The sequence below is a fragment of the Erythrolamprus reginae genome, chromosome 1 (assembly GCF_031021105.1).
Source record: "Erythrolamprus reginae isolate rEryReg1 chromosome 1, rEryReg1.hap1, whole genome shotgun sequence".
In the NCBI taxonomy this organism is placed as follows: domain Eukaryota; kingdom Metazoa; phylum Chordata; class Lepidosauria; order Squamata; family Dipsadidae; genus Erythrolamprus; species Erythrolamprus reginae.
Window position 1 is genome coordinate 284777501 of NC_091950.1, and position 15549 is coordinate 284793049.

The following is a 15549-nucleotide window of genomic DNA, read 5'->3' on the forward strand; positions in this document are numbered from 1 at the left end:
TATTTCCTGTATTTTATCTTACAATGGATATATGTTTATCCCAGGCATGTTTAAATTCGGTTACTGTGGATTTACCAACCACGTCTGCTGGAAGTTTGTTCCAAGGATCTACTACTCTTTCAGTAAAATAATATTTTCTCATGTTGCCTTTGATCTTTCCCCCAACTAACTTCAGATTGTGCCCCCTTGTTCTTGTGTTCACTTTCCTGTTAAAAACACTTCCCTCCTGAACCCTATTTAACCCTGCAAACTAGATGCAAACTAGATGCAAATATAAGATGCAAAGTGGAGTGGAAGATAGTTTAGTTCTTTGCGGTCACCTTGATAAGAAGCACAATTGTAATATCTTTGTTGTAATGTTACACTAACCGAATCATTCAACCATGAAAACATTCTTCCCTACTGTCCTTTTACTCCCCGGTAAACTAGGGAAGATCCCTCCTGAGATGTTCCTCACGTCCCTTTTACTTCTGAGGGCTGAGATACCCCTTGCACAGCGATGGGCTATGAGCCGGAACACTAAATTGTGCTCGCCACCGCAGCTCATATGTTCTTGCGGGACCAGCGCAATTTTGCTGCTGCACCTGTGGAGGTAGCAAAATTGCACCCATGTTTCACCTGTGGCACGATTTTGCTACTTTCACAGGTGCAGCAGCAAAATCGCACTGGTCCCGCAAGAACCGCAGCAGCCAGCGCAATTTAGCGCTCCGGCTCATAGTCCACCACTGCTCTTGCATGATGGTTTTTCTAATCCTTGGGCCTTGCTCTTTTTTCTTCTTCCAGGAAATAAGCTTTTTTATTTTTTCCCCACACCAATCACATATGCAAGATAATATACCATCAATCTTAAAATACAATGCAGTAATAAAATTTTTGAATTGGGTATTCATAATCCGTCCAGTGCTACCTCCTGTACTTTTGACATCTGGATAAAAAATAATTATTCAAATTTCTTATATGCATTTAAAAAAACTGTTAACTAATACAGTTTCTTTTAGCTGCTTCTTTTCTAAATTACATCTGATCATCTTCGGAGAGGGGCGGCATACAAATCTAATAAATAATAATCATAATAATTTAGGCCGTTGTGCTTCAATCTCCTCGACATATCCTTAATATCAATTTCATACATATTTCTTACCATTACTTTTATTGTAATCGCCCTTTAAAAAAAGAAAAGAAAGAAACCAGAATTTCCAATCATAATAACTAAATCTTAAATTTTATCCAACTGTTAACGGGGATCTAATCACCTTGGGAGACAAGAGAAAGATCCTCTTGTCTTCAGAATCACCTGAAACACCACTAAAGATAAGGACTAGGTCAGTGATGGCGAATCTTTTTTGGTTCGCATGCCAAAAGGGGTGTGGGTGTGCTAGCATGTATGCATGTGTCCACATCCCTTCTCTCCCCACACACACATGCGCACTCTCCTGCGCTACCCCTCACACTTGCGCACAGGCCTTTCTGAAGCCTAGTAGGAAGTGGTGGGTTCATACCGATATGGTCCAAAGAGCTGCACTGGTTTGCCCATTCAGGCATTTTTTTCACCTACCAGCAGTAATAATAATAATAATAATAATAATAATAATAATAATAATAATAATAATTATTATTATTATTATTACCATTATTGTTATTATTACTATTACTATTATTACTATTACTATTATTACTATTATTATTACTATTACTATTATTATTACTACTACTATTATTACTACTACTATTATTATTACTATTACTATTACTACTGTTATTACTATTATTATTATTATTATTACTATTACTATTATTATTATTACTACTACTACTACTATTATTATTATTACTATTATTATTATTACTACTACTATTATTATTACTATTACTACTGTTGTTACTATTACTATTATTATTACTATTACTACTATTATTATTACTACTATTATTATTATTAATATTATTATTATTATTACTATTATTATTACTGCTACTATTATTATTACTACTATTATTATTACTATTATTATTATTATTATTATTATTATTATTATTATTATTATTTAAATTTGTATGCCGCCCCTCTCCGGAGAGACTCGGAGCGGCTCACAACAACAAAACACAGTACAAATCCAATAGTTAAAAATAATTTAAACCCCTTAATATAAAACAGTCATACATCCCAAACAAACCATGCATAAAACAGAGCAGCCTGGGGGAATCAATGGTGGGTTCATATTGATATGGTCCAAAGAGCCGCACTGGTATGAACCCACTGATTTCGGCAATCTTTTCCCGGCATCTCCATGTCAGAAAAAGCTCTCCCACCCCCCACTCCCTCGTCTTAATGCTGACCTTTAGTCTTCATCTGAAGCACAGCTGAGGGCTTCTTCCCATGGAGGTGCCAGGAAAAAATTTGCCGAAAATCAGTGGGTTCGTAACAGTGCAGCTCTCTGAACCCACCACCGCTGGTAGGTGAAAAAAAGGCCCAAATGGGCAAACCGTAAGTGCATTTTTCTGAACTTCTGGTTTGTCCGTTGGGGGATTTTATTTTTTTTTGCCTCTGGGGCTTCCCTGAAGCATCCGGAAGATGAAACGGCCTTTCCCAAGACCAAAAATCGGCTGGCGTGCGCTGGAGCTGAAACATAGAAAAGTTGCGTGCCCTCCCATATGGCTCTGCATGTTACTTGTGGCACGCGTGCCATAGGTTTGCCATCATGGGTCACTGCAACGAAGCAAATGTCAAGAATGGTTTTAAAATAAAAGCAATGAACATTAATTTAGCATACTGACTTCTCTCTCTACACCAGGGGTAAGCAAAGTTGGCTCTTGGAATAGAATAGAATAGAATTTTTATTGGCCAAGTGTGATTGGACACACAAGGAATTTGTCTTGGTGCATATGCTCTCAGCGTACATAAAATAAAATATACATTTGTCAAGAATCATGTTGTACAACACTTAATGATTGTCATAGGGGTCATGACTTGTGGACTTCATCTCCCAGAATTCCTGAACCAATCATGCCAGCGCAGGAATCTTGGGAGTTGAAGTCCACATGTCATAGTAGAGCCAACTTTGCCTACCTCTGTTCTAATCCAACCCCCTGCTTGGGCAGGAGACCCTACACTGATACAGACAATTGGTGATCCAACATCTTACAAGCTTCCAGTGTTGGAGCAATTCACAACGTCTGGAGGACTTGAACTTCGGCTCTCTTCTATTTAACCAATATTGTGATGCCTTAAAAAGGAACAGAATTGTGCATAATATAACTTACCACTGTATAACAGTGTTGTCTTCTAATCAGGTAGTATTACTTTGGAGGAACTGCTAGGAGTATTGCCATTTGGAGGAACTTTCGACTTGCTGGAGATCAAAGGTTCAGCTCTAAGACAAGCATTTGAGCATAGTGTTCACCGACACGGGCAGAAAACGGGTGAATTCCTACAAGTCTCAGGTCAGTGTTCCCTCTAATTTTTTTTTGGGGTGGGCGGAAAAGTATAGTGTCTGAGCGGCAGTCCCTTTGGGACTGGGCGGCACAGAAATAATAAACAAACAAACAAACAAACAAACAAATAAAAAACCCACCCTGTTTTGCCTCAGAGAATTTCAAAATAAAATACTGTACTGTGTGTCTATAACAGTGAGCTCATAATAGGGCAACTCTATCAATATCAAAATGCCACTTAAATAGTTGAGCTAGTTTCAAACTAGATTTTGATTTTCTTTCTCTCTTCCTTACTCCCATTCTTTTTCTTTCTCTTTTCCTTCCTCTCTTTTTTCTATCCGTTTCTCTCTCTTCCTCTCTTCCTCTCTCTCTCCTTCCCTCTCACTCTTTCCCTCTCGGCTTCTGGGCAGGATTGGAAAACTCTGAGTTGATGATGATTTTTAAGTGAGCGATTGCTCACTGCTCAGCTTAGAGGGAACTATGTCTCAGGTTAGCTATTTTCATCCGTTTGCCAGCACAAACTGCTAAAATATTTTTCGTCGAGCATTAACAGTTCATATTTTCCTGCTCAAAACCCTCCTGCCCCACCCCGGGAGAATGATTTAATCTCCAGCATGGGCATTGCTCCAGAGGTGTATGTGTCACAAAGGAGCCAGGTAACAGGAAATAAGAATCTGTCTCAGATTTCCAGCTTGAATAGTCTTAGATGTAAACAAGCACAACCTACTGGAGGCCCCATTACTCATCTTTCCCTAGGTTCTTGCCAAACTCTGAGGGAGACTGTGGGGGAAGCCACCCAAGCTTCAAATAAACAATGACAAACATCTCAATTTGTGGGAGGGGGATGGTTTCATCGGGATGTGCCTCAGAATAATCTGAAGCCCAGATCCCAGGGCAGGTCAGGTATAATTCAGCATAGACATTTATCTAGCCTTGGTAGTAGAGATGAGAATCAATCCAAGCCATATAGTTGTGGTCTTCTGTAAACTCCTGCCCTAATTTATTTCCCCGGAGCTACACTGTGCTATAATAAATAGATAGAGCGCTGGTGAGACCACATTTGGAATACTGTGTTCAGTTCTGGAGACCTCACCTACAAAAAGATATTGATAATATTGAACGGGTCCAAAGACAACAATGGTGGAAGGTCTTAAGCATAAAACGTATCAGGAAAGACTTAATGAACTCAATCTGTATAGTCTGGAGGACAGAAGGAAAAGGGGGGACATGATCGAAACATTTAAATATGTCAAAGGGTTAAATAAGGTTCAGGAGGGAAGTGTTTTTAATAGGAAAGTGAACACAAGAACAAGGGGACACAATCTGAAGTTAGTTGGGGGAAAGATCGGAAGCAACATGAGAAAATATTATTTTACTGAAAGAGTAGTAGATCCTTGGAACAAACTTCCAGCAATCCACAAGAACTGAATTTAAACATGCCTGGGATAAACATCCATCCATCCTAAGATAAAATACAAATAATAGTATAAGGGCAAACTAGATGGATCATGAGGTCCTTTTCTGCAGTCAGTCTTCTATGTTTCTGTGTTTCTATAAATGGTGTTGCTGCAGCCACATCGTAAACAAAATGTTTCAGTATTTATGAAGAGAAAGATGGTTGTGAATGGCAGGTCAGTTCTTAGCATTAGTTTTTGAATTGGAAGTGAGCAGATCATAAAACACTTACCGTATTTTTCGGAGTATAAGTTTTGGGGGAGAAAAATGGGAAGATCTACCTACCAGATATTCATCTGGCTAGCATCCTTAGTCTGGTCAACTTCAACACATTATTTTATCACCTGGTTAGGGCTGAAAAAAATCTTCAGAGGGAGTGGCAAAATGAAAACAAGTCTGCAAAGACTTAGAGCTGGAAAAAAACTTCTTCAGAGTAGCAATGAAAAAATCCTGCAAGCTGGGAAGATCGTTAGTACCTGGTTAGGGCTAGGGGAAAAAAGTTTCAAAAAAGCTACATGCAGAATAAAAGACACACCCAAATTTTCAGCTTCTTTTAGGAGAGAAAAGGGTGCATCTTATACTCTGAAAAATATGGTATTCATTCATGCCTTTATTTACTTAAGGAAGGTCTACTTAACAATAGCGATTCGTGCAAAAAATGCAATTGTATTGATTTGTGGTAAATTCTTATAAAGGGGAATTAGTCACTCCTAGTTTTAAAAAATTGTCAAAAATAAACATTACAGCAAAAAAACATGACGGTTATTTTCCTATTTTGGTAGGCACGTTTCCATTTTGTAATCCTGCAAAAAATAATTCATTTTATTTCTCTGCACCAATTTCCATAAGAAGTAAAGCTAGAAATTGTTCTGTCGAGCTCTCTGGTAGAATCCTCCCAAAAATGCACAGATACAATTTCAGACACACATACACGTTTGAAAATTCAAAACAATGTTCTTTATAATGAAAATTCACTTAAACCAAGCCCTCTTTTTGGGATAGCAAAGAGCACTTGTCTCCAAACAAACTGGTAATTGGTACAAGTCCCTTATCAGTTCTGTGATACTTAGCTTGCAGCTGTGAGGCAATTCAGTCCTTCTTTTTTCACAAAGTGAAACACACTTTGCCCTGGTTTAGTTTCAAAGCGGGGGAAAATCAGCACACAAAATGTCCAAGTCAATAAAGCAGTCACAAAACACAAAGATCAGATAATCCTCCACAATGGCCAAACCCACAGGCTGCTATTTATAGCAGTCTCACTAATTACCACAGCCCTACCCAACCACAGGTGGCCTCATTTTCTTTGATAATAATCTCTCAGCTGTCTGTCACACTCTCCTCCCCCCTGTCACTCATGTTTTCTTGGTCAGAGGAGCCTTCATCAGCAGATTCCACCGGGAGCAAAACAGGCCTGCAGCATGTGGATGTCTCCCCCACATCCACAGTCCTTGGGGCAGGAGCTGGGCCAGAGCTAACCACAACAGAAATGTACACACATACTGGATTGTAGGCACTCCTGGCATGGTTTAAAAGAATAGGGGATGGGGGAAAGGAGGATGGACATGAAGTTGTATTCAGAATAATCCAATTTTCAATAGAGGTTCTTGCTGGAGGAAGAGAAGATTGTTAGAGGGGAATTTCCTGTAACCAGTACCATTCCCTTCATCTTCTATACCAGGGGTGTCAAACTCGTGGTATCACAGCGGCATCACGTGACATATCGGGACTTTTTTGCCCTTTTGCTAAACCTGGTAAGGGCGTGACCAGCAAATCAGGGATCCAGCCCATGAACCACGAATTTGACAGCCCTGTTCCATACCAATTTGTAATGGAAACAAAGTGCTACCATAGAATGAATTAAGAATAATTTCTGCCTTTTTGCTAGTAGGAGTGTTTTGTAAGCATCCATGAATCTCAGTTGTACTATTTGTCTTCCCGCCTGAAAGCAATGAATAGCAAAATATTTATTAACATGTTTAGAGATACAAATAAGAGATTTGCACTAGAGGATATCTAAAACACTTGTGACTTGTGTTTCTTAATAGGCATAAAAGTGGTGTATGATCTCTCCCAAAAGCCAGGGAGCAGGGTGATCAGCTTAAAAGTTCTTTGCACAAAGTGCAGAGTACCAACTTATGTACCAGTTGAGACAGAAGAGACCTACAAAGTGCTTTTACCTTCTTTCCTTGCTGCTGGCGGTGATGGATATTACATGCTAAAAGGAGACTCAAGTAACCACAGCAGTGGTAAGTCTTAGCCTTTCTGGTGATTAGCCGATGGCAATGTAATTAGAATGACTAATTATGAAAGTACTGGAATTCATATCCCTGAAATGAATCTGTACGACGTAACTAAGGACACTATTGCTAACACTCCACAATTTCCATCTATTTATTTATTCATTTTTTTAATGCCGCCCTTCTCCTTAGACTCAGGGTGGCTTACAACATATTAGCAATAGCACTTTTTAACAGAGCCAGCATACTGCCCCCACAATAAGTGTCATCATTTTACCCACCTCGGAAGGATGGAAAGCTGAGTCAACCTTGAGCCAGTGATGAGATTTGAACCGCTGACCTGCAGATCTAACAGTCAGATTTAGTGGCCTGCAGTACAGCACTCTACCCACTGCACCACCTCGGCTCCTTTTTTCTGCAACAAAATATATTCAGTTTGATTTGGGCCATTATGCAACTGGGGGAAAGTAGAAGTGAAAGTGACTTCACCAATTTCCTATAAAGCAAGATTTGAGATAAATATACCAAACTTGATCTTCATTCAAGAGCTGAGGTAGCAGAGTGTCGTATAGTATTGCAGGCTAACTCTGCCCATTGCCAGTAGTTCGATCCTGATGGCTCAAGGTTGACTCAGTCTTCTACCCTTCCAAGTTCAATAAAATGCGGACCCACATTGTTGGGAGCAATATCTTGACTCTGTAAACCGCTTAGAGAGAGTTGTAAAGCACTCTGAAGAACTATGTACCGTAAGTTTAAAGTGCTATAGCTATCATTTTCATCTCTTTTACTTCCAAATAGAATAATAAAGTAGCATTTGTGTTAAAGGTATTAACACAGGTTTTCAAGGTATTAACACAGGTATATTTATAAACTAGATAGAAAAATCTACTGGTGTATTTAAAATGCAGTTGGGAGTGTAGATGATCTCAAGTTTCTTTCTAAAGAAAAGATTTTCACTGCTCTTTTATATCTGGTAGAATGGTTGGTGCTGCTTCCTTAGCACACACCATCAGCAAGAAACCTCTCTAAAGGCTCGAGACGCTGCGTATGCAGTTTATAAAATCTAAGTATAGTAAGACAGAGAAATCTTAATATGTATAAAACCAACAGCAAGGACAGAAGCAGCCATTCAAGAAAATGCACACTAGCAATCAGTAATTCTGCTCAGTCATGAAAACACAACACTAGCAGAGTTGACTTGAATGAGATGGGCTTCTATATAAATTTGATAAAGTGTTTTCCATTTCAAATAGCAGTAAATGGATCCTGTGCAGGTGGGTTTTTTTTCCAAGTACTAAAGTTAAAAGCCCTAAAATGTTTGACTAACATCAGGGAGTGCCTGGTTCAAATGCTTACTCAGCCATTAATTTCAAGCAGAACATTGAGTGAATCAGTCACTATTGCCAATCTAATCTTCTAAAAACTGGGCGATATAAAATGAAGGTTGTGTGGGAAGAGAACCACCGGGTATACTTGGCTGCTGATTCCCTGGGCAAAGTACAAATGTGATTACTTTTCAAAAATAAAATTACTCCCTTTAGACTGCGTGACCTTTACTTGGTTTAAGAATGAGGTAATAAGGATTTTAGGATTTAGTTTCTATCATAGTAGAAGGCAAGGAAATGTAAGATTATTGTTTTCTACTAAGACAAGGAATTTAACAGTCGCTGTGTCCAGAACACATTTCATTGTTTAAAATCTATTTAACACAGATCATTTATAGGCAGTTCATAATTGGCTAACTTGGAATAATTAAGTTATTAAGTGTTTTTAATAGGAAAGTGAACACAAGAACAAGGGAACACAATCTGAAGTTAGTTGGGGGAAAGATCAAAAGCAATGTGAGAAAATATTATTTTACTGAAAGAGTAGTAGATCCTTGGAACAAACTTCCAGCAGACGTGGTTGGTAAATCCACAGTAACTGAATTTAAACATGTCTGGGATAAACATATATCCATTGTAAGATAAAATAGTATGAGAGCAGACTAGATGGACCATGAGGTCTTTTTCTGCCGTCAGTCTTCTATGTTTCTATGTTTCTATTTAAATAATTTGTTTTAAACAGGTAATCTTGATATTTCCGTTGTCGGTGACTACATCAATAGAATGGGAAAGGTTTTTCCAGCAGTGGAAGGTCGCGTGATGTTTTCGGCTGGGACTTTATTCCAAACACATCTTTTTTTGACCTGGGGATTATGCATTTCACTTTTATATTTCATTTTTTAATTTCAAACTTTTTTTGGACTCTTTGATCAACATTTAGTTCATGTACTCTTGGAAGCCAACATGTAAATTTTTAATTACCCTTGGAGTGGGTGCAATCCTTTGATGTTTACTACATACAATTTGTATATGATTTATGCATATAATGTGTGTATATATATGTAGATTTTTGATTTTTTTAAAAAAAGCAATTTAAATGGTCCCAAAAGCAAATGATTATCATCTGGGGAACTTTTACAAATGGCAGAAATATAAATCACAGATTTCCATTTGCATCTGAATAACAACACAAAGCATGGATGGAAATTTCCAGCCAAGTTACTCATGAAAAGTGGCCACTGATAGTAAATGGTGTTATGCAACAATTTCTGTAAAATCTGTTTAATAAAAAGAGCATTCTTTCATTTTTGGTTCTGTACATGATCTTCAGTTAAATGCAAAAGTCATCATGAATGAAGTCTGAATAATATTTCAAAGTCATGTTCTGCACTTTTCTGCAGTTGAAATTATTCAGAAGAACAAATAATGGGAGTTTCCTGAGATTCAATAAACAATAGGCTTTAATCAATCTTTTTTTGAGTAAAAGTTTTTGTTGTCTGAAATAAAGGTTAATTATATGTACAAACAAATATACAAGACTAAACAAATAACCTAGTCATTAAATTAGCACACAGCAGTCATCTATGAAACGGAGTTAATTCAATATCTTGATGTATATGTGATCTTGATAAGATAAAGGATCCATTCTTTTCAACCTGTGAAAAATAATGGGGCAGGGAGAGGACAGAAAATTATGTCAGCCATGAAAAGACCACCAAATATAAGTAATCATAATGCAGGGCTACCTTGGTACTCAATTGCTTTGGAAATTATTATTTTACATTGTTTCAAAAGGAAACAATTGTCATTAAGTGCTGCAACAGTCACTACTATATAGACATCTTAAAATAATTATATTTTACTTTAATAATTAATTATTACATTTTATTATCATAAATCTTCAAAGGTGCCTCCACTTAATAATTGCTGAATATATACATCCATATAGAATAGAATAGAATAGAATAGAATTTTATTGGCCAAGTGATTGGACACACAAGGAATTTGTCTTGGTGCATAGGCTCTCAGCGTACATAAAATAAAATATACATTTGTCAAGAATCATGTGGTACAACACTTAATGATTGTCATCAGCGTTCCCCGTAAGCTGCGCCCGTGAGCAGGCATGCACCCCCAAATACCCCCGCGTGCCCCCTTTTCCACGGGCGCGCGGGCGCTCCCCATCCCCCTGCCAGCCCGCTGGAGGGGGGTGAGGCGCCGGCAGTAAAAGGAAAGGGAGCTGCAGCCGCCCCTGCCTCCCCACCATGCCTCCGGCCCCCTCGCGCCCCTGGCTTCTTGGCCCTGGCCCCCACCCGCCCGATCCGCCCCCTCTCCTCCTCCGCCGCCTTCTCCCACGGCGGTGGCTGCAGCTTCTCCTCCTCCTCTACTTCTGCGCTCCCAGCCAGGGGGCTGCGAGAGAGGGTTTTCTCCGTGCGCTTCAGGAATGCCCGCCCCACCCCTCTCGCAGCCCCTTCGCTGGGAGCACTTTCCTCCCGAGCTTTCAGCAAGGGGGCTGCAGTAGAGGCAGGGCAGGTGTTCCCGAAGAACTCGGAGAAAGCGCTCTCGCAGCCCCCTCGCTGAAAGAGAGAGAAGGAGAGAGAAATATCCTTCTCCCTCTCTCTCTTTCAGCGAGGGGGCTGCGAGAGCGCTTTCTCTGAGTTCTTCGGGAACGCCTGCCCTGCCTCTACTGCAGCCCCCTTGCTGAAAGCTCAGGAGGAAAGTGCTCCCAGCGAAGGGGCTGCGAGAGGGGTGGGGGCGGGCATTCCCGAAGCGCGCGGAGAAAACCCTCTCTCGCAGCCCCCTGGCTGGGAGCGCAGAAGAGGAGGAGGAGAAACTGCAGCCACCGCCGCGGGAGAAGTGAGAGAGAGAGAAAGAGGGGGGAGAGAGAGATAGCAAGAGAGAGAAGAGAAAGAAAGCAAGAGAGATAGAAAGAGAGAGAAAGAAAGCAATAGAGAGAGAAAGAAAGCAATAGAGAGAGAAAGAAAACAGAGAGAGAGAGGGGGACAGAGAAAGTGAGAAAAAGAGGGAGAGCAAGAGGGGGAGAGAGAATGAGAAAGAGAGAGAAATGACTTGATTTAAAGCATATGGTAAAAAACACCCAAATAATAACAAAGAAAAAAACCCCCAGCCGTTTGTGTGTGTGTGTGTGTGTGTGTGTGTGTGAACTCTTGAACCATTTCCAATAGCTCACCTGTTATTGGAAATGGTTCAACAGTTCACACACACACACACACACACAAGGGGGGAGGAGACAGGGATGGAAAAAGGAGAAGATAGTAATAATAGTAATAGATTTTGGTTTTGTTTTATTATTAATTTCTTTTAATAAAAAAGAAGGGAATTTTTTTCTTATTTATTTATTTATTTATTTATTTATTTATTTATTTATTTATTTATTTTTCTATGCCGACCAGTCCCAAAGGGACTGCCGCTCAAACACTATACTTTTCCGCCCACACCAAAAAAAAATTAGAGGGAACATTGATTGTCATAGGGGTCAAATAAGCAATGAAGAAGCAATATTAATAAAAATCTTAGGATATAAGCAACAAGCTACAGTCATGCAGTCAACATGGGAGGAAATGGGTGATAGGAATGATGAGAAAAACTAGTAGAATAGAAGTGCAGATGGTGGGGAGAATAAGGTTGAAAAGTCCAATCTAATTAACCAATTCAAGCTAGAGGGCTTTCTTGACACCAAGATTTGCTAAGCAATGGAACAATTTTCCCAGTAGAAGAGGGGGACTCCCTTACTAGATGTTTTACAAAGTGGGGTAGAATGCCACTTGTCAGGGATAACTGAATGGATTTCTGCAGTAATAGATCAGGCTTCTCCAACCTTGGTAATTTTAGGCCTGGTGGACTTCAACTCCCAGATTTCCCCAGCCAGCTGGAATTCTGGGAGTTGAAGTCTACCAGGCTTAAAGTTGCCAAGGTTGGAGACCCCTGAACTAGACAACCAGTAACCCCCCCCCCCCCCAAACTCATATTTTCTACAATGCTTTAATTCCTTTAGTTCTTTTCTGAGCGAAAGAAACCTAATAATTCAAGTCCAACAATTATGTTCAAAGGATATTTTTCCTACATTAGTATTTTGCATCATCAATCAGATAAATTAGAACTGTGTGTGTTACAACATACCATTCAACTCTGGAAATAGTTCTTGAATCCCAATATCCAGTAGGACATATGTTAACTAAAAATAAAATGCAAAGAAAAGTTGCAATTTTGTACTTTTAAAATATTACCTTAATGTGGAAAGGTCTGCATGCATTTAGCAGATCAAAGAATTATCATTCATTAGGTGATCAGAATTTTCAAAAATTAGCTAAAATTGTTCTCAAATTTCAGCAACTGCATTTTGTTTAAATGCAGTAAGCTTTTAACCAGTAGTCACAATAAATTACAAACCCCTCTAAGAATTTTCAAACTAAGTCTACTTACCCACAAAAGGAAATGTGTCAGAGACCCAATGACAGCAGCATGAAGTTGATAACGAATAACCATTGGTGCCTATCATCCATATTTTGTGTCCATCCTGCTTTATGCCCATTCTTGCCGCCTAAGTCTTTATTATTTTCTGCCTTGAATCTCTCTAAACAGTTCTTTCCTGGGTATGTCCGTCCGTCCGTCCGTCCGTCCGTCCGTCCATCCAATCCATCCATCCATCCATCCATCCATCCATCCATCCATCCATCCATCCATCCATCCAAATATCCATCTCTAAAGTTCTCCATTCCTAATCTCTATTTTTTTGCTTTTTCTTCTGTGTCCTTTTCCTCCTTTTCTCGGCAAATTATACTGCCACCTACATTCTTCCATTTCTTCTTCCTTATTCCCCAGGCTTCCCATTTCATAAATCCCCCACCCCTTTCACTCTGATTACCTTCATTTACAGATACAAATGTAAAACAGATTGACTATGACTAACGCAAACAGCATTCTGTGGGCTGCATCCAATCTCTTGTGTCTGGAAACGTCAAGAAATTTGGCCTTGTTTAACCTAACTTAGTCCACAAATGACATTTGCGATTCAGGAGTGCTTAATTCTTTGACCAATGTTCCTGCTGTTAACTTCAGAAATACAATATTGCTATGCTTATTAATTGTGCTGCTCTCTCAGTCACAGATCTGTCATACAGAAACAGTATTTGGAAATAAATTCCTAAAACTTTGAAATGTATTTGTTCACATGTTGTTTCGTATGCTAGCTATTAATGTAAGACAGCCGGGTATGCACTTGTAATGATTTCAAAACTGTAAATTAAAACCCATAACAATTCTACCCTTAAATACCATCATTTGTGCTATAGAACCCACCTGTTTATTAAGTACTGGCTGTTGCAATCCATCAAATAGAAGTCTTATGCCTTCATATTTTGCATCTTCCCCAATACATTTACCTATCAGATCTGGAAAAAAAACATCATAACATAAGTAACTCAAGCCAAACAAAAGGAATTCAAACTTCAAGCCCAACCCTGAATGCTTTGTCAGCTCAAACTTCTATAAAAGGATAACTGTTGGGGACAACTGAATAAACAGCTGATTTTTGTTTAAATGTACAAAGGGCAGCCAGTATACTTACCATACAGAATCTTATGATTACCCGCAATAACCAATTGTACCTTTTCCTTTGACTGGGAGGTCCTACGGTCACTCATGCCTTGATTACTTCAAGATTGGATTATTACAATGCACTGCAGATCACACACATGCAGGTCAAATTGAGTTTTCAACATTTATTCTCAGGGCTTTTAATAGGGAAGGAATGCAATAAATAAGCCATGTTCAGTTTCCAGCTGGTGTATAGCTGAGACACGTCACATAGGGAATGCAGAAACTGCTCTCTGCTTGCAATTCCATTCCTGTTACCATATTTTTCGGAGTATAAAATGCACCTTTTTCCCCTCTAAAAGAGGCTGAAAATTTGGGTGCGTCTTATGCACCGAATGTAACTTTTCCGGAGCTTTTTTCGCCCAGCCCTAAAGAGGTACTAACAATCTTCTTGGTTCTTCCAGGTTCCTTTTCATTGTTACTTCCTCTGACAAAGGTTTTTTCAGCCCTAATGAGGTTCTAACAATCTTCAAGGCTTGCAGAATTTTTTCATTGCTACTCCGAAGTTTTTTTTTCCAGCTGTAAGTCTTTGCAGACTTGTTTTCATTGCTATTCCGTCCAAAAAAGGTTTTTATTCCCTAGCCCTAGCCAGGGATAAAATGATGTGCTGAAGCTGGCCAGACTAAGAACGCTAGCCAGATGAATACCTGGTAGATAGATTCCCCTCCCCCTATTTTCTTCCCCCAAAGCCAAGATGAAAAATACGGTCATTAATCTCTCAGATCTGTGAAGTTCAACTCTTTGCGCGAGTCTTCATTAAGAACCTTGAACCAAGGATTGAATGTCCTCAATGAGCATGATAAAGGAATTTTGGGGATGGTGTTGGACTTCCATCTTCCTCATCTGATGATGTGTTCTTCAGCAGGGCAATATAAGAGCCAAAAAGTCCACTTTCCCTTTCAAGTACAGTTCCTATCAATCATCTAAATATATTGAATTTTCCATCGTGTAAAGTTAGATTGGGGGAGCTAGGAATTTCATTTTTGAAGCAGCTTTCAATTGTAGAAACCACAAATGAGAAAAAGTAGCTCCATAGGTATTTTAACCTAGTTTTAGGGGCACTTTCTTAGTGGGTTATATTAGAAGAAAGTGTCCACATGGAACGGTTGCTATGCACCAAGGCCAACTCATTCCCCCCAAAGGTTAATTAAATTTATACACTGACCCACCTTATTCTGCCAAGCAACTCTGGGTTGTTTCCAATTTAAAAATTAGTTAATACTCAGTCCCACCGCATTTCCGCTTCCCCAAACAACAGGTAAGCAAAATTTAAAACAAAACACAATTAAACTTGCCTGTTTCTTTGACTGTTTCACTAGTGTGTTCCATTGATACAGGCAGTCCTCAACTCACAACTGTTCATTTAGTGACCGTTCTAACGGCACTGAAAAAGGGACTTACAATCATTTTGCACACTTATGACCACTGCAGCATCCCCAAGGTCATATGGCAAAAAATTCAGATGCTTGGCAATTGACTCACAT

At 39.3% G+C, this 15549-nt stretch overlaps 2 protein-coding genes across 2 annotated transcripts in view; one reads left to right on the top strand and one right to left on the bottom strand.

Annotated features, from left to right (window-relative positions):
• Window positions 1-9917, top strand: part of NT5E (5'-nucleotidase ecto) — a 42364-nt gene extending 32447 nt beyond the window's left edge. The window contains exons 7-9 of the mRNA XM_070733156.1: window positions 3292-3441; window positions 6933-7133; window positions 9192-9917. Coding sequence (XP_070589257.1) covers window positions 3292-3441; window positions 6933-7133; window positions 9192-9352 — 512 coding nt within the window. The 3' untranslated portion in view covers window positions 9353-9917. The remainder of the gene's footprint in view (window positions 1-3291; window positions 3442-6932; window positions 7134-9191) is intronic.
• Window positions 9715-15549, bottom strand: part of SNX14 (sorting nexin 14) — a 45949-nt gene continuing 40114 nt past the window's right edge. Inside the window, exons 25-27 of the mRNA XM_070764544.1 lie at window positions 13769-13860; window positions 12590-12644; window positions 9715-10104 (exon numbers count right to left, since the gene is read on the bottom strand). Of these exons, the coding sequence (XP_070620645.1) occupies window positions 10100-10104; window positions 12590-12644; window positions 13769-13860 (152 nt within the window). The 3' untranslated portion in view covers window positions 9715-10099. The remainder of the gene's footprint in view (window positions 10105-12589; window positions 12645-13768; window positions 13861-15549) is intronic.